The sequence below is a fragment of the Lampetra fluviatilis genome, chromosome 11 (assembly GCF_964198595.1).
Source record: "Lampetra fluviatilis chromosome 11, kcLamFluv1.1, whole genome shotgun sequence".
NCBI classification, from domain to species: Eukaryota; Metazoa; Chordata; class Hyperoartia; order Petromyzontiformes; family Petromyzontidae; genus Lampetra; species Lampetra fluviatilis.
Window position 1 is genome coordinate 7,355,260 of NC_136285.1, and position 25,457 is coordinate 7,380,716.

The following is a 25,457-nucleotide window of genomic DNA, read 5'->3' on the forward strand; positions in this document are numbered from 1 at the left end:
CCGATGTCAGGACGCAGGATGAAGCTGCATCTTATAATTTACAGGCGTCACAAGTAGGCAGTCAACGCGTGCTCCCTTCCTGCCTTAAGCAACCGTGGGGTTGACTTCTGACCACCGCATGAGTCACCCCGCTGACGTCACGCCCAGTGACGTCACGCCTCGCCGGGTGTCACCAAATTTGGCCCGATTGCATTCCCCACCGCGGATAAGGCGCGCCGCGTCCCGGCGAACCAATCACAGCCGCGCTCGCTTCCCCCGCCGCCGCCGCCAACCCCCCCCCCACCCACCCCCACTGCCTGTCACGCGCTCTCCAGCCAATGGGCTTGCGAGTGCCCGGTGAGTTATCGGCGCATCCGTGTTGTGAAATCTAAAAGGCGCGCCCCATATAAGAAAAAAAACTTTAAATTGGCTGTTAGGAGCGGTGGGTGGTGGGTTGGGTTGGTGCGCTGTGGCTGAGCTGCAGGAGGACGGAGCTCACGCAGCCTATCGATTGATCGATATAAAAAAAAGAAGCAGTTGCCGCGTACCGTAAATAAAGAAGGCGGGAAATTAGCCAGGGCTAATTTGTTGTTTGCCAAGTGCGGTGGTTTAAGTTTTTATTGCTGCGGGTTTCGAGTGGCCGTGTGGGAGGGTTACGGTTCTAACCCAGCCACGCCGCAGCACCACCACCGCCTTGTGGCGAACATTAATTAGCAACGCGTTGTCTGCTGCTGTGTGTTGGGGGGTAGGGGGTTGCCATCCTTATTAGTTTTTTTTCATTTTCCCGTTTTTTTTCAAAAAAAATCAAGAAGTCCGTCCTCACACCCACGACAATGTCTTCGGACGTGAAGGAAGGCTTCTGTCGGCAGGAGTTGAACAAGACCGTGTGGGAGGTGCCGCGCAGATACGTGAACCTCATTTCGGTGGGCTCCGGAGCTTACGGATCGGTGTGGTAAGTGTTATTATTATTAATAATCAACGTTATTACCATCATCGTCGTCGTCGTCGTCAGATTCCATTCCGATGGACGTGTTAGCGGCCCTAATGCACGGCTCGTTGACGCGTCCCTGTTGTGGTCACCACCGTTATGATGCGGACGCGTTGCAAGTTGCACTGTACGTGGTGGTGGTGGCGTCTTGGTGGTGGTGGTGGCATCTTGGTGGTGGTGGTGGCATCTTGGTGGTGGTGGTGGCATCTTGGTGGTGGTGGTGGCATCTTGTTGCTGGGCCGCTGTGCACCACGTGGAGGAGGAGACTTGAAGCCATGCAAGTTTGCAAAAATTGGCACTCACTCGGTGCATTTTCTGCTGTTTTCGTAAAATCGAAGTGCAGTGTGTTGATGTGCCGTTGTGTTTGTGCGAGTAATTTGTGGTTTTTGGACTAGGCCCTGCCATGAGAATGTGGACAAGTGCCACTTGTTTTGCTGTGTGAAGATGAGCAATCGGTCCCACACCCCGTTTGGGCTTTGAGTCATGTTTAATTTGACTGGAGCGTATGCAACGTTTAGCTTGCAAAGGGGACACTTAATCGTAGAAGTATTCATTGAAAAAACAGTTGTGAGTCAGTGTCATTACCTGTCATTAATGCATTTCAGTATTGCAATACAGTACTGGTATTACTATCATATTGTTCAGCTGTACAGTCGTCCCAAATGCTTGTCGATCGCATCATCCACGGGCCAAACTTATTATCATCAACTTTCATTATTTTAATTAGTATCATTGCACTACGATTGCAATATGGTTATCAAACTGTTTTGGCGCGTTCCCTATGGTATGGTGCCACGATTCTTTGGCCAAACTGCTGCGAGCAAATGTTTCGAATTTGTGTAATTGAGTTTCCACGAATATTCGTACGTAGATAATTAATCTTGTTTTATGGTTTTTTTTCTTCTGTGCTAATTGAAAATCTGCAAAGTTATGTTGCCAAATAAGTCTTTGCATCAAACTAGAGGAAGCCAATGTTCGGCATTTGCCCATGTTATGCCTTTGTTGTTGATCGAATTGTCGAGTTTATTTAACCAGGCGAGAACGCATGTGGCCAGGAGGGTAGTCTCATTTACAAAGGTTATCTGGGAATACATTATATGGCTTGCCATATTACATTAATTACTGTTGCATTACTGTGTCATTGGTTGGCGTCCGGTTCCATCAACTTGCAGTGTTTGGGAGTCGCACCAAAGCTTGTGCCTAATGCGGTGCTTTGTTTTGATAACTTCCTGGTGTCCTCACGCCTCTATAAACTACTCTCGCGAGCCATACTCTTTGGTTCTTTCGGTAAAGTCACGTAGGTATAAAATATAAATCACGACGTTTCGGGCGCAACACAAGCGTCCATCATCAGGTGGGAAAGCATGGTCTGTTGCTGATGCAGACTGTTTTTAAAAAAATTTAAATGAGTGTAGCTCAAGGGTCATAAAGAATTGGCCGGAGCGAGTGATGTTAATGTGAGAAATTATCATGTTTCTGACTTTTCATAAACCTTATCAAGCATCCTACCCCTCCTCACCCAACCCACACTGACCAGCCGTGACGAAGTTGGGGTCAATCGGTCGTCGCCCAGCAGTGGGATGACACGGGATTGGATTTCATTCTTTTATAATGGGTCATAGATTCGCGTTACGTAACTCATTTCTGCGGCGATTGTCTCTTGCCTACATTCAGTAGACCGTCTCATTGCTAGGCAGCCACAGACGTATCGCATCAAACTGCATGAAAGCCATTGTTTGGGAATTTCACGACTCTTTGTTCATATACAGTGGCATTGTTGCCACTTTTTTGTGTCCTTGCACGCGTAAAGTTGCCCATTGTCGTTTCCATTTTTAAACGGCAGGGATAGGCAAATCATGGGCAGGGGGTTCTGACTCTGGCCATCTTTGCACATCAGTCAGCAGATGCACGTGCAAGACACGGGGACAGATTTAAACAAGTGAATGGACTTGCAATATAATCTCACCTGCGTGCACTCGGGACATTTTAATAGGAGCTCTGCTTTGGGCAAATTTATATTTGATTAAGCTTGGCAGTCAACGCTCGTGCCCATGAACTTGGTGGAGGCTGAAATACCCCCGAAAACGAGATGCGTGCATCGCTGGTTACATTAACACAACGAAGCACATTGTAACAGAACGCCTTTTGTTCCTAGGGAGGTCCACGAAAATGAAAGGCACATGCAGCACACTACAATAGTGACGATCGTAAAATGAAAGAACGCGCATGTCACCGTGTGTCCAAAATAATTCGAGTACATGCACGGAGTGATTGGTGCATATACAACATCGGTGATGATGCAAGGGAAGTATGACTTGCATCGAGCATAATTGAGTGCTCTAGGTAATCTAATCGCTTGAAGATAAAAGGGAGAAATGTTATTGTGCCAAAGCAAGGCTTGATACTGCGACTTTGATTTCAGCATTGTTGTGAATGAACGTAGTCAATACTATAATTGAGATAGTTACAGTAGCACTTCATTTGAGATTGCCAGCTGTAAAAAAACACGTCTCTGACTGCTGAGCCAATGTGCTTTAGTAAAGTGCATTGTTAACATTTAGTCCGCACATGTCCATTGTCTTGAGTGCATTTTAGCTTCCATTGTATGATACTTGCATATTTGGTAAGGTGAGTACTGTATTGGGTGTTTGTTTGTCAACACATTTCAGTTTAATTCTGCAACTTGTTTCCATTCCGCGATGAGTGTGCATCACGTGCGTGTTCGTGGCTTTTTGAGCAAGATGGGAGCATTTCATTTCTATTTAGGCCACATAGGGTTTAGGAGCTTTGGGGGGGAGTGAGTAATTTATTCACTTCGTGGCCACCGCTTTGCAATGATTCATTAAGCATGTGGGCGACGAGGAATGATGCACTTTTGTCGCGAGAGAGCGCACATGCGCGCGTCTCGTCAACAGCAAACGGGAGAGAGATCTTAAAAGGACAAACGACGTAGTTGTCGTAGCATATGCCCCCACGTTGCAGGGCTTGCGCCCTCCTGTGTTATGTAAATGTGCCGAGCTCGTGGAGTGAACGCTAGCAACAGGAACACACTGTCCTGTCTGCGGCCCCCTCCTCCCCTGTGCGCCAGTCCTCCTCCTCCTCCCCCCCAGCTCGTTTAGACTGAAATAACCTTGATGGGGCTGCACAAGTGGCCCTCCGGAAAATGCATTCGTTGGTTATTGCACCGATGCTTTGTGTGGTTTTTTTTTTAAAGTGGTCCCATTTTTGTGACGTTTCGGAGTTGCCAGCCTTGCTCTGTTGCGTTAGAAGTCTTGGGGAGGCGTGGGGGCCCCATTGCAAACGACGATGTCAACTCTTAAGTGTTCTTTTTTGGTGTTTTATTTTAGTTCTGTTCCGTGAAATCGTTTGCACAACGTGTCCTGTCATAATTTAGAAACTGCAGAGAACTGCAATCCCTCTCCACCATTTCCTAAAGAGCTTGGGTTTTTTTTCTTCATGTTTATTTAAAACAGCGCTTTACTGTTGTGCGCGCTTGAGGGTTGCACAAGGCTCCAACTTTGTTGTACAGTACAGTGGCACTTGGTTGTTGCTGTTACTAATTAAGAGTATATGTTGCATTCTGTGCTGTGTGCAAAGGAGGCATGGAATATTTATGTCGCAGCCATTCTCAATGTCCTTTTGTGCTTGCCGGGAACACTTCAAGTGCACATTGATTTTACGCATTTGTGGATAAAGATGCATGAACCTGCATCAGAACTTTATTGACTGAATACACAGCTCCCTCTTGACTTGCCATCAAAGTAACTATCTTATCAAATTTGCCCTAAGTTATGCTTAAAGCGGTGCGTTTCTTAAACCTCTCTTTAGCATTGTTTGCATAATGAGTAGCACAGCGAGCTCGTGACGTAATACAGTACAATTATTGACCTTGCTCGGCTTGTATTTGTAAAGTGTTCACGACATTTATCGAGTCAAAACTCTTAGAGTGCACCAACTTCACGCAAATTCAACATTCTAACATCCTTTTTTTTGTAAATTTTCATCTGCTGGAGTAATTCTTCCTTTGTTGGAAACCACCTGCTCTTCTAGCCTTTTGTAGCTGCAGTTTTCACTTCCACGTGCACTCCGATTTCATCAGTGCTTCTCGCCCACATTCCACATCCCTTTTGCGCACGGTTACCTCTCAAGGTTGCTGGTGTGTCCACTGGTTTTGTTCCTAAGTTGCCATGCTCTCCAGAATCTTACACTGCCAAAGGCTATTCATTTTATTTTATGAAAGGCTTGTCATCCAATCCATGTTCTGACTATTAGCTCGTTGCCATAACCATTGAATCCAAACATCCCTTGTCATTTGTAGCGAGTCAACTTCGTTGAAATCTTTCTAAATTGCTTCGACACTTTACCACCAGTGCACCGATATTAATAGTCTTACAAGTATACTGCCATTTTGAGTACGATTCATCATACGCTTATTTGTTCCTTAATATTGGCTTCTGTTAAGCTGTCTGAAGATATTTTTGCTTGGCGATTGATTTTCTCATTACTCGTGGTTTTTATTTTAATTCCAAAATCAATTAAATGGTTGGAGATGCTTTTAGACTAATGACTTGAAAGTTTCCCTTGAATTAGTAAATTCCCCAGCTCACGTTGATTGTTTTCTACCACTCTCATTCAATTAGCAGTTGCAGCACCTCTTGTGTATATATATACAGCAAGGTGTATACAGCATTAAGAGCATGATATATTAAACACTGTTAATTTGTCATTGACATCACAACGCAGACAACTTAGCCATGCAGCTGACAGAGCTTGCCGAGATGAGATTAGTGCTGGGGTGGTGCAAATGTTCAAGATAACTTGCTCCAGAGCTTAAGCCACTTAACTAGAGTGTGTTTGTGCCCTTGTTCAATACAAATATCACAACTTGGTTACTCAATCGTGGCAACATGTTTTCATTGGATTGAACAAGCTGGAGGACAGGAAGGATGCAATTGAAAAAAGTGCTTTCTCCGGTGCCATTGGAGGCGCGCGTGACGACCGAGACTGCTGTGGTTCCTTTGCCGTGGCAGCTCATCGCTCGACACCAAGACGAGCATGAAGGTGGCCGTGAAGAAGCTCTCGCGGCCTTTCCAGTCCGTCATCCACGCCAAGCGGACGTACCGCGAGCTGCGACTGCTCAAGCACATGAAGCATGAGAACGTGAGCCTTGCTTGCCCGAGAGACGATGGCGTTAACGTCGAGTGGTGGACGTATGAGGACGCCAAGTAGTCGCGCGGACCTCAATGAAAGTTTAATTTATTAATATTACTATTTCCAAATGACTCAATGCTATGGATTTGCCGGTTCGTTGTTTCCGAGGCCCCTTGGGTGCGGCGTGCCCAGTCAGGTATTATCTGTCCAGAGTGACCCAACCCTTCCATTGGATTCCATTATCCTGTGCCTTAAATTGTATTCATTTGAAAGGGTTTAGGAAATATATTTATTTATTTACATAATACATTTGCTGGTGAATGCTTTGTATATTGCACGTCTTATTTATTTGCAGATGATGGGATGCAGGGGGTCGGTAAAAAGCTTGCTTTTTACATGAGATTCTGTGCAAACATTTAAAGAATGTAATGGTTACAAAATATACACATTTTCACTCATTGCTTTTTGACGAAATAATATTGCGTTCGTTATATTTTTGGAAAAATAATATTGCGTTCATCATATTATGCAACTGCTAGAGTCCATCAATATCGGTCTGCTATGCTTTGCTTTTATGTTTACGCAAAGTGCAGTTTAGAATATTTTTCCACAAGACCGCTTTTTATTTTTATTAAAAAAGCAAACGGTCTTCCTTGCAAGCAAACCACAAGTAATGCTGCCTTGCTATCAGATGTCCTCAGGGCACCTTGATTTGATATTTAGCGCTCAGGCGTGTCAATTATCCAAGCGTCAACCTAGAGACGGCTTATCTACCCTGTCCGTTGTTGTTATTCTACAGCCAGACGCTGTCGAGCATTGCGTTGCACAAGGGACGTGCAGTGTGGGATATGCATGTGTGCCCTTTTCAAAACAAAACGCCTTCGCTCTGAGTTTCGCTGTAGGATGCGTCGCGTAACAACACTTCCGTGCTGGTTTGCATGGATATGCAATGCACAATTTAAACACATTCCTGCAGAGGGAGCTGGTAGGAATGTTGGGTTGCTCGGCCAACGGCCAGGGTCAAAGGCGGCGTGGTGTATTCCGCAAATATGGCCGACTGTGAGGGCGGGCACAAGCCGGCGTGAGTAGGTTAAACGTTGAGTTTTATAACGGCACCACGGGGTAACCAGCCCCTCCCCACCCAGCCCCACCCCTCCCACCCCACACCCATCCCCACCCTCCCCACCCAGCCCCTCCCCACCCTCCCCTCTCCACCCAGCCCCACCCCTCCCATTTTTGGATGCAGACGGACACAATAATCCCCTGTGGGTTGGTGTAACCAGGAGGTTCCTACCAATAATATATATCCTTGGACGCTCTGGTGGTTGATGAAGGTTCTCTGGTGCTCATGTGCGAACGTTGCCAAAGGGCAAGGGTGCGGCGGCAGTGGTAGAAACGTGTTTATGTTGCGGATGAAAGAACCGTGCCTTGCCTGTCTGCCATTTGGAGTTCTGCTCGTGTGGCAGTAGTGATGCTGCTTTTTATTTTCCTGCAGGTCATTGGTCTAATGGATGTGTTCACCCCAAACTCGTCGCTGGAGGAGTTTGACGACCTGTAAGTGGATGCGAGAGCGAGGGCCGTGACGATTTTAACAAGGCGTTGCGTGAATGTCGCCCCTGCTGACATGCAATAAACTCATATCTGATCAATTGTCCCACCTTGACGTCACACCGTTGTAGCCTGAAAACATTAGAAAACATTGTTTACCTGTGGACGTTTGCTTTTTTTCTGCTACAGACAGCTGTGTTTTGGCTTCTGAGCTACAGTTCATGATGATTTCCCTGTATATCTGCTCTGGGGATGCTTGAAACTCAAAATATATATTGCTTATTTTCCATGCTGCTTTGCAACATAAATAATATTGTCCATAGTATATGTTTACACGTGTTGCTCTATATTTCTTCCCAAAAGATTGTTATTCTAAGAATCTGTAGGTTTGTAAGCTACTTTTAACGTGCGGTCGTGTAGAAGAAATTATCAGCGGCTCATTCTTGCATAGCTAGATTGCAGCTATGCTTGAGCAGGCTGCTCCAAGACCACAACTGTTTAAATGAGTGGATATGAGTACGGTAATGAACTCTGGTGCTTACTGTAAGCAGCCCGCCAACTTCCATGCCGAGATTCAGACCTTTGCACAAATTTATGTTCTGAGGATGTTCGACTTGGTAATTTTCACCTGCATTTTATTTGTTATATATAGGCATTTTCAGAATGAGATTTGAGTAAATTGCATGAATGAGCTTCTATCACGTTGAATCAACACTGCCATTCACATTTCACTGCAACATAATGATCTTCAGTCTTTCGGCGGTCCAGGTCATTTTAACATTCACTCGATAAATCTAATTTGTATCACATTCAATCCAGCACTGCCATCATCATCATCCGTAGATAAATGTAATATCTCCCGAGTTCTTTACACTAACTGGGTAATTTTATCTTCGTTTTACTTAGTATTTTGTTTCCCAGGCCACCTATTCTTAATCGGTAATTCTCAAATGTTTTGTCTAGCTTAGTACTTCAAACCTTGTTTTTGTCTGCCCCACATAAGCAGTTGCTTATTCACGCATGTAGCGCCTGTCCCAGCTTTTCGCTGCAAGTGGGTGTGTGCCATCAATGGCCAGCATGCGTGTTGGCACGTCCCATTTAATGATAGGGGGGGACGCACTGTGTGCCAGACTCCGTAACGTGGCTTCATGGCACGTTCCGTCCTGTGAGGGCTCTACTTTGCCCGTCTCGGTTAACAGCGTGCGTCCATAAGTGTGTTGCAGTCAACAAAATTACCGCAGTCTTTCCAAGCCCCTGTTCAAATGGCCCGCTGGTCATTACCTACTTGCGCATCCCTGTCAGTCAGCCTTCAGCCACTTTCTGCATGTTATATACGTTAGGTCTCAATCCATGACCCTTTTGTCCGCATCACAGATGCTCAGTTGGGTCCCATTATAAGACATTCAGCACAGCAAAACTGTAGCAAATTCATCACAAACATATGGTATTTGTTGTTGTGCTGTCATACTAAACAAACCCAAAAACCAGGACTGGTGCCGCTGTCCATGAATTTCACAATCTCTAAGAATGTGCAAGTTGGTCAGAACACTCGGTAGAGATAAACATGATGTGAATGGCAGCACATGTGTCAATATGATATCAGCGTCAAAACTGCTGCAAAAATAATCGTCTAGATTAGAAACTGGATACTGACAGTGCATTCAAATGGAAAGATGAAAGTTCCAACTTTACATCAATTTAAATTATGAAAACGGTAAAATTGAATAACATGAAACTTTTAAGCCTCGTGCTTTTAAAGAAAAGAAAATGTGGTGTGTATACACTGGTACTGGTGGGAATAAAGTGGTCTGGCGTGGTCAGCACCACGCCACTCTTATCTTGTAACATTCCAGCCTCAACAGGTGCTGGCTTTTACAGTATTTACGGTTGGCAGTCGTCGATTAAAGAGCTTGGGGGATATTTGTCTCTTTTATGCGTGCATTATGTAGGTATCTTGTGACAGATCTGATGGGCGCTGACCTCAACAACATCGTGAAATGTCAGAAACTTACAGATGACCACGTGCAGTTCCTGGTTTATCAGATCCTTCGGGGGCTCAAGGTGCGTTTACAATTACTCACAGGTTTCTCAGTTTAAAATGTCATTACGCTGTTACTTAACAGCTTGTCCTGATGATCTAGCCCCACTTAGGAAGGTTTACTATTAATGCTGTCAATGTTATGATGTCCCTTTCATGACAGTTTCAGCTTTCTCCTGATTGTATTGCACTTCGCAGACCACATTTTTATCTTTGAAATTTATCTTTTGATCGGCTCATTTCAAGGTTATGTGTCTGATTTAAATGTTGATACCCCTGGATGTGCCAAAACTTCATGTATCTACCAGAAACCCCCCCACGATGTATAAACACTCCTTTGTTAAACACACGAGCACATTATAGGCTGCACACATTAAGTGGACGCAAAGATCATGTTTTGGAAAATGTGTTTGAGATAAGCTGCACTCTTGGAGTTTGTGAATGTTCATGCTCGTTCCAATACAAAGCTGGTCTCTACGTGCCACTGTTAAAATGCATGCTTTGAGAGTGCAGTCGGCTGTGAAGCTGCTCATTACACGTTATCTCATGTGCATCGGTTGAGATTCACATTTTTGGGCGCAGTGCAAAAGAGTCGCTCTAAAGTTACAACACTGAAATAGCACTCTCGACAGAAGGGGGTTCCATAGGCTAACTGCCTCGGTGAGATCGTAACAATGCATGATAAGGATCTTGAAAACATGAAGGAACTTAACATTGTAATTTATTTCCCATTATTGTTGTGGCTATTGTTTTAATGGCATTTGTATTGTTCTCTTGTAATCCCCTGTGCAGTACATTCACTCAGCTGGGATCATTCACAGGGTAAATCTTTTATTTATTGCCTCTTTGTTTGTAATTTTTCTATATGATTGTATTTTAACATGATTGTATTACATTTCTTGTGTGTTAGTCTTGCTGATGTGCAGTATTCTCATTTTTTTATTTTTCAGGACCTGAAACCCAGCAATTTGGCAGTGAATGAAGACTGCGAGCTAAAAGTATGATTGCTTCTGATGCAAAAAGTCCTGCACGCACATTCCTAGAGATTTACATACATTTATTGCAGAGTAGGCGGAAGGCTTGTGTTTTTGAAGGCCTCCACCTTACAACAGCAACCTTATGCATATTTAGACAAATGTGTTTTTTCCCCTAACATATAATATAGATTACCACAACCAATTAGTATATTTCCTTATCACAATGAGGGCTGCCGTGTATATCTCTGGGCTTTTTTTTAATTAACATGCATGTCTTCAAAACTAGAATAATTGTGCTGAGACATGGAAAAATGCTCGTGGCTGTATAAACAGCCTGTGCATTAATGTATGTAGCTGTTAATGAGCAATTAGTGTGAAGTAGACTAAAATGTCATACAAAAGCTCACTGCAAACAACCTAATCATACTCGGCCAGCCAAATTGTAACTGCACTTAATTATATATCCATTCAAAAGTGTCAGATCTGCAGAAAATACACGCACATGTCTCATTGTAAAAGCCCCAAACCCTATCATGAAAATTATATACGTGTAAAAAAAAAACCAGTCTATACTTTACTGCTGTTCTCAAGGTTGAACTCATGACAAATATAAAATTATTTTTACAGTTTTGCATTGCTAAAGCGCATGCGCCACGTTTCCGTTTGAGTAATTCTGCATTTTTGCGGAATTTACTGGTCAATAACCCCTTAAACCGTTGCAAGGGCTCAATGTCTGCACACCATTTTCACCCTCCACTCCCGTACCCTTAACAGATCCTTGACTTTGGGCTGGCGCGGCACGCGGACGATGAAATGACGGGCTACGTCGCCACCCGCTGGTACCGTGCGCCCGAGATCATGCTCAACTGGATGCACTACAACCAGACAGGTGCTCGATAAGATGGCTCGGACACCCACGTTCTTGGGAACATGCAGCTCACTTGCCTCGAAATACCAGTAGTTTCACAATGTTTTTCTTCCTATTTGAAGATTGTTTTTTAATTTGCATTTAAAATGACACTGTAATCTGTTCAGTGTATTGTTTCGCAATGCAGTTTTGGGGGCATATGGTTAATTTGTAACTGCATTCTTGACTAACAAATTCAGCATGCTTTCATTTGTAAGTATATTTGACGATCTTGATGTTACTAATGTGGTACATTTCTGATGGCATAATAATTAACGTCCGTGTGACCCAATGGCAAACTTAGAGTTGTGCTTTAAAGAAGATGAAGTTTACTCATGCTAGGTGTGGTTGGAAGCTCAAAAAGTTAAATTTTCTTCCTGATCGAATACTAAACCAGGCACCGCTGGGGATCCTCTAATTGAATCTCACGCTCCAAACTATTATTAAACAGGTCTCTTTTGTTACTGCCTGTTTTGTGTTTGGGACATACAGGACTATCAGAATATTGTTAATTAAGTTTATGAACATTCTATCCTCATCCAACATGCCAACGGTTGTTAAATGCTTCTATTTGCTCTGTTCCAGTCGACATTTGGTCTGTGGGCTGCATCATGGCTGAATTATTGACGGGAAGGACGCTCTTCCCTGGCACAGATCGTATCCTTTCTGGTGATTGGTGACAAAGCTTAAATTTTAAACGCATTCATCTACGCTGGTAAGGTATGGGTGTTTTATGTCGGTAGAGCTTTTCAATTGGAAATTTCTATTGAAGGTAACTGAATTGGAAATTTATTACATAAAATAAGGATTTCAGTTATTACTGAAATTCTAACAGGATTAAAACGTAGTTTTTTTTACGTTCTTTGTTATGTTGTGAACTTGATTTTTACATGTACAACCTTGAGAGCATTGCTAACATAGGAACTGTTTTACATGTTTTATGCTTGTGTAATTTTCATTATTGTATTTTGGGCTGTGATACGCACGCTAGCATATTCTTGTGAATGGTGATGACATCACGTGCAATTTATGCAGCAGGTTAAAGCAGATGGTATCGTTATGGTGATTTCCAAGAACATATCTGGCTAGTTGTAAGCATTGAACCACAGAATATGCAGCTATCTAGCACTGCTCGTATCGTTTGTTTTTGAGCCATAGGCATTGTCATTGTTCATACTTTCCACACAACTTCCTGTGGCTCACTCTTTTTTGGATTCTAATTCAAACGGGTGTAACCATTGTGCCAAGGGAGAATTACCCTTAAACTCTTTGCAATTGGCACCATGACTCATCCCTATGTCTTGGAGGGGAATATCTGAACATGACTCACATGTTGACATCCTACTGAGCCACTGTGGAGACGGGGGTCATTTGACTGTCTTGAAAAAGGTAATATGAAACTTTGGGAATTCTTTGGGTCGCCTTACTTTGTGTACATTAATCCATTAGTCTTGTGAGACACGTGCTTCATAAAAGGTTTTGTAACAGTCATAACTTTCCAGCAGTATGCCTTGCCCAGTTGAGGTTAGAAATGTGTAACCAATCAAACTTCCTTCGGCATTTATTTCATATTTGTGGTTGTGATGGAAAAAAAAGGCAAGCGAGGGTGGTGAGGCTTGGGCGTCGGTCATGTTGCAAAATGTGACCGGGAGGCATTCATTGAACAGAAAATGAACAGCGAACACTATTCGAGAAAGATGATGCCGTCTTGTTTTTTTTCTTTCTATACTGAATGATTAACAGTTTTTCATTTAACTTTCCCCACTGGAAAGAGCCACGATTTTATTACCAACCTAAACAGTAGTGGTTTTTACTTGTGCGTGTATTTCTCTGCGTGAATGTTTACGATTGTATTTCACTGGGAACCTTCATAATTTACAGTACGTGAATGCTGGCGATGGAAATTTAAACAGTCTTGTAAATTTAAGGGATTTATCAACAACACATTGTAGAAGATGGCAACAGTTATATTTGTGAATTAATTCTTGTAGATTTATTATTGAAATTTATAGACCTGTCTGAATATTTTGAGCGTTATCTCTTTGCACGTGTGGAATATGTGCTGCTGTTGACTTCCACAAGCAACAAAATCCCCAACAGGGAGTTTACCACACCTTTTAAAAATAATCTTGAAACGCCCTGAGCAGTTCGTGTTTGAACAAAGTAAAACATTTTTTAACAATAATAACGGCATGTGTAATAGCAGAAGTCATTGCAAGTGTGAGTTGGTGGTGGAAAGAATGCGGCTGAATTCTATGTAGGTCACCGGTCATTTTCAATTTCATCTCTTTATGAAGAGCTAGCACGGAACGAGGGATGATGATGCTTGACATGCCGCATAGTGCCGGGATGCTGTTTTGATGTGTTTTATTGCATGAATGGGTTTGAATTTGTGAGGTTGGTTTCTCCAATGTGCAATGTCATTGTGACCCAATTTTTTACGGCGTTCCATGCCCTGCTGTGTTGTGTTTGCCAGAGGGAGAGCATTAAGCAGCTACAGGAATCGTTATTAAAAGATAATTATCTCTTTGATATGCGATTACATCATCTATGATTTATCCACTGCTGGATGAAGGCCTCCCTAGATTATTGCCCTTCATGGTCCTGCGATGCCACAATCTATTTAGCTTCCATGCATGACCTGATCTTATCGATTCATCTCCACGGTGGTCATCCTCTTGAGCATTCCTGCCATTCATTCACCAGTTTTGTCCATCTGCTGTCATCCCACTTGGCAATATATTTTTAACAAACTCCCTTTTCATAACAGTCAATATGATGTCTAATTTGCGTTTTTTATCTACGAGCTATGTGTTTCTTGTTATGTCTCTCGGTGTAATTTCCAGCATGCATCTCTCCATGCTACTTTATGCACTTTTCAGATTTTGTCCTATGTTCAGAGTCCACATTTTTTTTCGCAGATAATATTCATTGATGGAAAACTTTTTTCTTTAACCACATTGGCATATTGCTTTTCATTATAACATTTTTTTTCAAAAGCACCCAATCCTGATCTCGCTGACCTCTTTATTTAATTATTTCGATATCAGTCTGCCTTCAATATATTGTAAATCTCTACTTTAATGCTTACTTTAGAAAAGACCATGTGCTTTGGTAAACGTTCATAAAAATGACCAGGAATCAACCTGTGATGTAAAAAAAATGTGCGGCTATGAAAATGCTGACCTCTGGGGCACGTGAATTGCTTCATCTGTGTTCAAAACGTAGCCTGTGGAGTGATGTTCCTTGTAAGTGTGTTAAAAAGAGCAACTGTGACGACAAGTAAAATCCTTGTCGTGTCTTTGTTGGGAGTTGCATCATCATCAGGTAAACCGGGTACAGTGGCACACGTCTTTAATCTAGAACTTTGGAGGAAAACAAGTTGGGGGGGGGAAACTAAAATCGTGCATACTTGTGGATTATGTCACTTTCCAATGTGCGTTTTGTTATCATATTTAAATAGCAGTACAGAAGCCGATGATGGGTTGATATTCGGGGGAGGAAAATATTTTGGTGTCTCCAAGTTTTAGGCAACTCTTGGATCAATTTGCCCATTTAAGTTCTTGATAACGACACTACATTATACTTACATTTTGTTTATTTTGGATTATCTTTATGAGTTATAGTGCCCCCCCCCCCCGGACCCCCTTTGCAGATGGACAGACGGGGCTAACTCATAAAGCGTTTAACCTTAGTTTGAAATAATTTAAAAAGGGTTTGCAGATCACATAAATGATGGTGTGTTATCCCCTCTTATTTGTATGTTTCTCCAAGCACTCCAGTTTCCTCCAACATGGAAAACACAATCTTAAAAAAAAAGACTTCACCAAACATCCCAATGCACGACCCACTTGACAAGAGTCTTGATATTTAGTCTGGAGTTCCTGGATTAAAACATTTTTAAGGTAAAGAGGTAAAAGTGCCCTGCTGTCAGCTTGGGTGACCTCTGGTGGTGGGAGCGCATATTGTTCTGCAATGGGAATCACTCGTGCGATTTGACACGTGTAAGTGGCAAAAGAACAAAGCAACTGGAGGATTCGTAGCAGCTGGAGGAAGACCCCAGGCAGGGCTCTCTCCGAGTCTTCCTTCATGCTGCTCAACCCACACTAGACATCGATCAGCTCAAGCTCATTATGCAGCTGGTCGGCACTCCATCCCCGGGGCTGATGCAGAAAATCTCGTCCGAGTCTGTGAGTGGGCCTTTTCTGGCAGCATCGGGCATCCGTTTGAATAGTTTCTTGCTGCGGATGTATTGATGTTGAGAACAAAAAATCAATCCCAGGGTGTCACGTTGCATGGTCTATTAGCATTTGCTAGCTGCTTTTTGGGTAAGCTTGTTATGTTAAGCAAGCAGCCCTGAGGACATGTTAGAATAACACTGCTTGTCTCCTTATAATACAAGCAGTCTTATTCTTGCAGATACACTAAGTATAGGTGTCCACAGGTATATAACACGACTTGTGCTCAAATGCACATACCTTTGACCTGCTTGTATCTAGACAATACAAGTGGATAGGCAAACATACCAACAGAGGCCCACCGTGGCTGGGCAATGAATGGCACCGGGTCTGTGGTTTCCATTTGTCGCGGTGTGAAAACACTAACAAATATTTTTTTCCTTAGTAAGTGTTATTTCCCATTTGCTTATGCCTCAAAAGTACAGAAAATGGCTATTATTCCCCACAAACTTTGCTTTTGTGACCAGGACAGTGATATTTTGAAATTTACTATTTTACAGAACATTCCAGATATATTCAGTGCTGAGTAAACTTGGAGTAACTTCTAGAACATTCTATAACTTTCCAGTAATATAAATAGTAGTGTAATTACGGGAGCCTTAAGTCCACAACTTTATTTTCAGCTGCCTAAGTGGATACATATCTGCATTTTTCTGAGATGGCATGAAGAGGCTGCAAGCATCCGGCAGACGCATTTTGCGATGTCTGCAGCCAATTTATCAAGACGAGCTAAAAAGTACTCTGTGGAAGCATCTGCTAAGATGTGTGAGGCCTACAAGGCGTATTTCGGCATGCCTGTCGGGGATCAAAACAAACCCTGGGCACCTCATTTCATCTGCGAGCATTGCAAAATAACTTTGGAAAGTAAGATGGACAATTGTTGCTCGGAATTTAATGTTAAAAAATGTGTTAATTTTTAAAATTGTTAAAGTTTTTAATAACAAAAAATGGTTTACAATTTTCAATGTTATTGACAAAATATATCGTATGAAAAATGTTGCGAGAATCACTTACACATTAGGATGGTACAGAGGGGAAAAGAGAGCTATGAAGTTCGCTATCCCAAGAATTTGGCAGGAAACCCCCACTGACCACTCAAGCAACTGCTACTTCTGCATGGTGGACCCTTCCAAACGTCGTACTGGCAAGAATGCATATAATAGCCATTTTCTATACTTTTTAGGCATAAGCAATTATGAAATAACACTACCCAAGAACAAAAATTGTCTTTACATAGTGAAATCTGTGCACGTTACAAATTCTACACCGTTTTGAGATGCAATATTCACGAAGAAAGCTGGATAAAAATACAAAAATATCTTGCAAACACCTGCATGCATGCAGATGTTTGCAAATATAAGATCGCTTGTAGTAAAGTCATAATCATTATTGATATAATACAAGCACTCGTACTTGCTGACACCTACATGGGTAGTGTATCATTTGATATAGATATGTTTCTGAGCTATATCCTGTACATATATATGTATATATGGCATTCAATCAAAACACTTAAGTTATGATTTCTGGTTCTTGTCCGTTCGATGTTGATTCCGAGAAGATGCTGATTTGCATGTGAAACATCTTTGTGTGCAAGCTTAACAGAATGGCTGTGGTGGACCTACGCATTCTTGCCGTGTTGAGAGTGTGCACATTTTGCATAGCCAATTTTCACTCTGTGAAAATGATCAATGATGTTTACTGGATGTTGCTATTTGTTTCTTCAACCAATCCAATTTTATGATCTCTTGCACAATGATCAATCCATTTTGACTGCCACTCATTTCATATTACAGTGCTACATTTAGAAACATAATGAGCCCAGCATCCAGTTTTTTCAAACGTTCGCTGCTATAATGATTTCCAGTCAAAGATACTTTTAAAGGCATTTGAAATCGACTGGTTTTCATAGAACACCCTTACTGGCACCTTTTGTTCCTTATTTCTGCATTTAAACTGAAGATCCATATCTTCTGACAAGTTGGAGAGTGCACTGAATAGGCCAGACACCTGTGCATCCTCGATATTGTGACTGTGACTTGCGCATATAAGAGCAGTACCTGTGCGTCTTGAAATGGCAGCAGATGCGCATTTGATTTCACATTTCAATGAGAATGGCTTTTTTTTTGTAACACGTGGCTTCATTAATCTGTAATTTAAACCACTACGCATCGAATCGTTCATAATCTCCACCGATGCCGCCGTGTGTGTCACTTGGTTTTATGGCTCCTTAACACTTCCCCCCCCTTCCCCTCCACGCGTGGCCTAGACATTAACCAGCTGGTAAAAATCCTGCAGCTCACGGGCACCCCACCCCAGTATCTGATTGACCGCATGCAGAGCAAAGAGGTGAGGATGTCCCCCTACTGTCCAACATGAGCACCGGCGTCTTCGGGAAGAAGAATAATACGGCCAGTGACTCATCTTCTTGGTTTTTTCGGTAAAGTCACGTAGAATGGAAATAATCAAATAATAAAAATAAAACATAATAAAATAATTCTCACGACGTCCTCAGGTGGAGAACATATCTGTCGAGGAGACAGTCTGAATGAAATAAGACTGTCTCCTCGACAGACCGAAACGTAAGAATTATTTTATTATGTTTTATTATTTTATTATTTCCATTCTACGTGACTTTACCGAAAGAACCACGAAGATGAATCCCTGCAGTCACGAAAGCTTTAAATCGAAATTTAACGGCCAGTGACTGTTTTGATGCTCTCATCTGCGTCTAGACAAGCAGGTGAAGTGATATGCTGTCCATGTCATTTAAACCTTTTCATTTGATGAATTATTGTTATGCTGGCTACCACCTATGGCCATATCTCCCAGAGAGCTAATCTCTTATCAGATTTCAGAAGCTAAGAAGGGTCGAGGGCCAGATTGGCCTTTGGATTGGTGACCCCAGTGCACACAACAGTCCGCAGGGCTACGTTGTGGGCAGCATAGGGCAGTTCGGCAAAACCCATTATCCTGTACTAAACTACCACGTTTATGCTGCCCACCTTCGCTAACCCGTACTGACAGCGGGATGAAGTACTGATCGATTAACCCCATCGACCGACGTTGCGTGAGGAGGCCCTCATCCAGCAGTGGACTGAGAACATATCTATGGATGTATATACCTGCTACATGCTTCAGTTGTGAGCAGAGCTAGCTTTTAGCATTGGTGGCAAGTGGTGTTTTACTTAGGATTAAATATTTCTCTCATGCTCTTTGCCAATTATATTAAAACAGATGTGGATGTAGCCATAAGTCTTAATTTACAGCTTGCTCTCATGGAATCAAAATATTGTGGTTGATGACAAATCAAAGCACTAAAATCATTACTTAAGATTAACATGCCTTGCACTTGCATGACAACTAACATGTTCATATTCCCATTCCTTGCTCTTTCGTTTGCCCCCCCCCCCTCTTGATGTGAATTTCTGCTTGGAGGGAGCCATTTGTCTTTTTCTTGTTTCAGGCCAGAAACTACATCCAGTCTTTGCCTTATACGCAAAAAAGGGACTTCAAGGATGTGTTCCTGGGAGCCAACCCACTCGGTGGGTGTTCACCACTAATCCTGGGGAAGCACACTTAACTCACGAGACCACATGTTCTTCAGTGATTGGCTTATTCAGCTCCTAGAGCAAGGGTTCATCAACTGCATTGTCTGGCAGGTCACGTTATAAAATTGCAATTATGTGCTGTGAGACCATGTGAGGTTCTGCCGTCAGAGTATTTGGTTGCTATACATTTCCACATGACCAGCCACTTTAACGAACTATCATTTGTGGCCAGGTCACTTCTCAAAAAGAGCTAGAAAGCTCGGTGTGCCTTGGTAAAATAATAAATAGTTTATAGTTGTATACCATCTGTGTGAGATAACTAATCTATAACTAGTCTCCAGGTCTCATATCTCTTGTAGGTCTCTCCTTCATCTCACAACTATTGATAGTGTTAATGGTGGTAATGTTATTGCTACTAACTGCTGATGAAGTTCAAGACTTTGCGAATGTAATTACGATTCTTGAGGTAGTTATATCACAGCGCCGAGTTGGGACTGCTGAGGTCCTGAGTTAGAATTGAGATAGCCGCCCGCGATTTAAATGGATTCTAAAGTGTTGCAAGTTTATGGTCTCGGCCCAGTCACCCATGATAACATGAAAAACTATATCGGTTTATAATAATAGGGTTTTTCCCCTTTTTTCTGGCAACAAAACTGAAACCTTTTTACAAGGATTCATGTCTGCATTAACCACAATACTTGCAGTCAAATGCAAACAAAAAACACACTGATAATATATGCATTGTCTCGATTTAAAGCTTTCGTGACTGCAGGGATTCATCTTCTTGGTTCTTTCGGTAAAGTCACGTAGAAGGGAAGTAATAAAATAATAAAAATTAAACATAATAATATAATATTATTATTTTTTTTATTACTTCCCTTCTACGTGACTTTACCGAAAGAACCAAGAAGATATGCATTGTCCTTGAAACTGATTGGTCCACACCAAGGGACGGCTTTCTTTTGAGCCTCGAACCAATTGGTGCTCGACCAGATGACGCCAAAAGGCGTACAGCTCAAAGACAATGCACTATCAAAGTAATGAGGGCTCGGGGTGAGCATCTACATCATTGGACCTCTTTTGCCAGTACCAAAATATAATAATAGGGGAAAAACCCTATTATATTTTGGTACTGGCAAAGGAGGCCCAATGATATATCGGTTTATCTTGCAATTAACATCGAAGTCATATGGCAGAGCGCGTGGTGAGATGCTGCCCTCTACTGTTGAACAGGTCACCTTTGAAAGCTGCTTCTGTGGACCTTCCTAATGCAAACGTTTGCACTCCATTGCAAGAGATCCGAATGGATACTTACTCTCATGACAATGACATTAGGACTAATAGGGCTAAAATTGGAGTAACATGACACTTTTCTCAATAGATGCATGCGTCAAAGTTAGTGTGTAAATATGAATGCTTTCCGATTCATATTTGGTTATACAAATGATACCACGATACATTGCGTAGATTGATGACAGCATTACGACAATTTTATTTATGAAGCATCTAAATATAACCATTCATTAAGATGCTGATTTGAGATAAACGTTGAAATACGGTGCAGCGGAGCCAGGGTAGAGGGAGCGTGACCTGCACCAGTTGAGTCCAAAGCAGGCGCCAGGAGTTGGGGATCACCGAGGAGGAATCCGTTGAGTGCTGGTGCTGACGGAGTCCGGAAGGGACAATTAAACAGTTGATCCCAAACAGTAAATTGAAGACATTGGGCATGTAAATGTGCATCGCTTAATGGATTAAAATGGATTCTTGGACTCGATACTTGCCCAAGCATATGGGAATCAATTCATGATTCGATTAATCTAAACCCTGCAGCCACTAGAGGCATTAAATTCCCCACAATGGCAAAAAAAATATTAATCATATCGTGTCCCTAAACTGTGACTATTGGGGGAGTTAATCTCTGCATATATTCAGAGATTCACCCGCTTTGATTCAATAAGCGTTCAGTTTGTCTCCATTTCATGATCAATACTTTAGTCTTTATTTTACAATATTTGAATTATCTTCTCCATTGTACAGTTTTGTTCACTTAATTAGCCTAAATGTAACATTACAATTTGCATAAATACTAAACGATCAATTCTTCACACAATCAGATGCATGTATCATGAGCATTACACTTTACTTCAACAATAAATCGATACAGCATTGACTTGTTTATTAAACCCAGTCCTAAGTGGATGCTGGCGAAATGATCCATCCACTGAAGGTGCATCGCTTAGTGCGGAGAAAAAACAACTAGTTCATCTACGAATCGAAGCATCAACCTTAAACTTCGGAACGGATGCATTCTTTTATGGCCCATGATGTAAGTGAAATTTGTCGAATTGACCATGTAAGTAAGTTGAACTTCTTTCGTACCGTACGTAGCCAACCGCGCTCCTCGCAGGTGATGTCAATGATCATGCAGCACAAAGCACGCTGCTATTGGGGCTTCTCTTACCTCGTGTCTCTCACGTGGCCCCTGCAGTGGTGGACCTGCTGGAGCGCATGCTGGTGCTGGACACGGACCAGCGCATCACGGCGGCGGAGGCCCTCGTGCACCAGTACTTTGCTCAGTACCACGACCCCGACGACGAGCCCGAGGCCGAGCCCTACGACCAGTCGTTCGAGAACCAGGAGTTTCCCGTAGAGGAGTGGCGGAGTAAGTGATCGCCCCCCCCTACACCCCTGCTGTACCTCCCTACCAGCGTATTCTTTTGTTTACAGATTTAGTTTTTCAGTTTTTCCCTTCAATTATATTACAGCTGTACTATTGGTGTCCTGATGTGCGACAAAGACATGAATTCTATATAACTCGACACTGACAGCTATCGTTGTATCAGCCACTGTCAAATAACAGCCTCCAGAATTTTGTCAAAGAACAATTTCAGAAGTCCCTTTTTAATCGACTTCTTCAGCAACACTTGGGGTACACATCTAATATGCCTTGCAGGTGAATTAAACATCGTTTACTTTTTAATTCTCAGAATTAGGAAACAAGCCAAATCAATATATATTATGTAGGCATTGGTGCCGGAGCTGACACCATCAACTTGCTACACTTGAGAAGTCAGTTTCATCACATGCTTGCCCGAATTTGAATCTTAGTGGTGCTGGGGACATTAAGTTTTTAGCTGGGAAGTGTCAATGAGGAGGCTCGGTGGGACTTTGTAGAAGACTGGTAGAGGAGTTTGATACATTTCGCAAATAATTACGAAACCTAACAGAGGGCCTTAATGAAAATCCTAATTAAAGGCAGCCTCGTACAATGTTTATATCGGGACATTTCTTAATGAAGCTGCATTATGAAGTTTTATTGAAAAGGTGCATTGAGAACAAGACATGTAAAGAGTTTCATCAAGAATTTTCATAAACGAAACCCCAGCGATAAATCTTTGCGCGGTATATATGTTTGTGTGTTGAACTTCTTTCGCACCGTACGTAGCCAACCGTGCTAATCGGAGGTGCCATTGAGCATGCACTCCTAACGAGTCTGGGAGTGCACACTTAGGTTTTGTTGAGCATGTGTGCCTGGACGTGCGTGACTAGAAGCTAACACAGCCCACAAGAGGGCAGTACATACCAGCTTGTGCGTAAAACACCAAACAGTGCTGTTAATCAAGAATCCTTGCCATGTAAGCAGTAGTTTAATGGTGCAGTCAGTCTGCTTACTTGCCTATTTTTGCGTGCTCTTGTACTGCCTTGCAGCTTTCTTCACTATGCAGAACTGCATGTGCAGAGAAACGTATTACTCCTAAATTGGCATTTAGAAATGAGAGGAACATCTTGACCTAATAATTTTAAAAATGATGGTGAAAACTCATTTTGTCGATGACGGTTTGTAAAGGCTATTAGCCCTTTTGTGTTTGTCCACGGCGTTTAAAGCAACATCTCGGGTAAAATCGATGTAGTTCTTTTATACTTTTTACCAGATGTGCAAAAAATAGTCTGCACAGAAATGGGACTTTTTTTTTTACTTTGCCACTGAATTGATAGGACACGGTTCTATAAGCAAAATGTTCCTTTTTGCGCCCCCTCTGGGATTTGCCCCGGATTGACCATGACTTTGAATGGGGGGCCAAAAATGGGGAATAAGATGTTAAAGTGAGTCACCATGTTTAAGGGCACAACATCAAAAATAGAAATGTGGGTGCATATCCGACTGGCCACAAATGAGTAATAACTACAAAACACCACGTGTCAGCACAGACAGCTGTGTAGCCTGTGGCAGTAAAATCCAGTTAAGATTTGAAAGTTTTCATCCATTGAAGGGAGGTTATGGCTTGAGTGCTTTTACAGGTTTCCCTCGCGTCAAGCCGTAAATGTGTTACGAAAAAGGGCGCACAAAGCGGCTACTATTTTAACTATTTTAATTTTACCAGGTAAGGCGACCTGGCCACAAATGGTAGCTCAATGAAGTGGCTTATCTTGTGGAAATTTCTAGCAGGCAAATACTATGAACTAAATGTGGAGGAAAAAACTGGAGGACCCGGAGAAAAATCCACACGACTACAGGGAGAACATGCAAACTTTCTATACAGGCATCAGGGTTGGGATCAAACACAACTTCCTGTATACCAGGCAGTGATAGTTACCATCTTCGCCACCGCGGTCCCTTCGCATCTCCGCCACGAAGTGAAACCGCATGAGACGGCTGCCTGCCAAGTAGCACATGCAGTACAAACTATTTCATGCGTCCAACCGCATATGAGTGAATTTAAACCGCATGTAGCATATGTTGAGGAGAAATTGGTTCGCCGAATAAATGCAAAATCACACAAACTGAAACCGCATAAAGCAAGGGAAACCTGCATTTCGAGACTATTGTGAAGACATTTTAATTTTGTGTTACACTTGCTGGATTCAATTCACTTGAATGTTGTCCTTGATTTAACCCTTCGATGCAAGGGAGCAGAGATGAGAAAATGATTGTCAAACTTTTTTTGGAGAGAGGAATGAAAAACATCTACGGTAATCGTTTCAAGCCAACAGGGACATGAATATAATGAACACATTTTTCAAAAAGGAGTTTTAGATTCAGATGCAAGAGACCAAATTAAGAAATTAGATTGCCTTGATTCACATGGGGAAAGCCACATAATGCCAAAGATGTATCTGTCTTCAGAATATTCAACACATGAAGTCACAGCCTTGTGCAATGCAAGTTAGATTTCAACATAGCCAGTGAGAGCATAAAGTTTATCAGCCAAAGTAAGATGCATTCTGACCACAAGTATTGTGGTTAATGCAGACATGATTCCTTCTAAAAGGTGTTTTTTTGTTGCTAGAAAAAAGGGGAAATAACCTATTCTCATATTTTGGTACTGGCAAAGGAGGTCCCATTATGTAGATGCTCATCCAGAGCTCTCATTACTCTGATAGTGCATTGTTTTGTGCTGTACGCCTTTTGGCGTCCTCTGGTCTAACACCGTTTGAGACAAGGCTCAAAAGAAAGCTGTCTCTAGTGTGGACCCATAGGTTTGAAAGACAATACATATATTATCAGAGTGTTTTTTTGCAGTCTGACTACAAGTATTGTGGTTAATGCAGACATGATTCCTTGTAAAAGGTGTTTTTTTGTTGCCAGGAAAAAGGGAAAAAAACCTATTCCCAAAAGTAAGATTGTTAATGTAAAAAAATCCAGTTCATGAGGTAAGATAATTATAGACTGATTATTCTATGGTTCTTTCGGTAAAGTCACGTAAATAGAAAAAATAATAACAATAAAATAAAAATTTTAAATAAAGTTAATAAAAAATAATAAAACATCACGACATTTCGATCGCAACACAAGCGGCCGTCATCAGGAACAGGGAGGTGAGCCTGAGGGCAAGCTGTTTATAAAGGTTTAGAGATGGGCGGGTCATCTAAAGGGGCAGCTAATGCTAATGTGGGAGAAGGCTCATCACCGGCAATACCCACATTGACATTAGCTGACCCGCCCATCTCTAAACCTTTATAAACAGCTTGCCCTCAGGCTCACCTCCCTGTTCCTGATGACGACCGCTTGTGTTGCGATCGAAACGTCGTGATATTTGTATTGGTTTTTTATTAGCTTTATTTTTATTATTTTATTGTTA

At 42.2% G+C, this 25,457-nt stretch overlaps 1 protein-coding gene across 2 annotated transcripts in view; it reads left to right on the forward strand.

The window, feature by feature from the left end:
• The first annotated feature begins 400 nt into the window (after positions 1 to 400).
• The window catches only part of LOC144934757 (mitogen-activated protein kinase 14-like), a 31,924-nt gene continuing 6,867 nt past the window's right edge, over positions 401 to 25,457 (forward strand). The window contains exons 1-11 of one of the 2 annotated variants that reach the window (XM_078860874.1): positions 401 to 931; positions 5,998 to 6,127; positions 7,614 to 7,672; positions 9,616 to 9,727; positions 10,497 to 10,526; positions 10,655 to 10,702; positions 11,456 to 11,570; positions 12,174 to 12,245; positions 15,699 to 15,778; positions 19,293 to 19,371; positions 21,866 to 22,039. In XM_078860874.1, coding sequence (XP_078717000.1) covers positions 813 to 931; positions 5,998 to 6,127; positions 7,614 to 7,672; positions 9,616 to 9,727; positions 10,497 to 10,526; positions 10,655 to 10,702; positions 11,456 to 11,570; positions 12,174 to 12,245; positions 15,699 to 15,778; positions 19,293 to 19,371; positions 21,866 to 22,039 — 1,018 coding nt within the window. In that variant the 5' untranslated portion in view covers positions 401 to 812. Of the gene's footprint in view, positions 932 to 5,997; positions 6,128 to 7,613; positions 7,673 to 9,615; positions 9,728 to 10,496; positions 10,527 to 10,654; positions 10,703 to 11,455; positions 11,571 to 12,173; positions 12,246 to 15,698; positions 15,779 to 18,095; positions 18,176 to 19,292; positions 19,372 to 21,865; positions 22,040 to 25,457 lie in introns of both variants that reach the window. The other variant, XM_078860872.1, reaches the window with a different exon arrangement.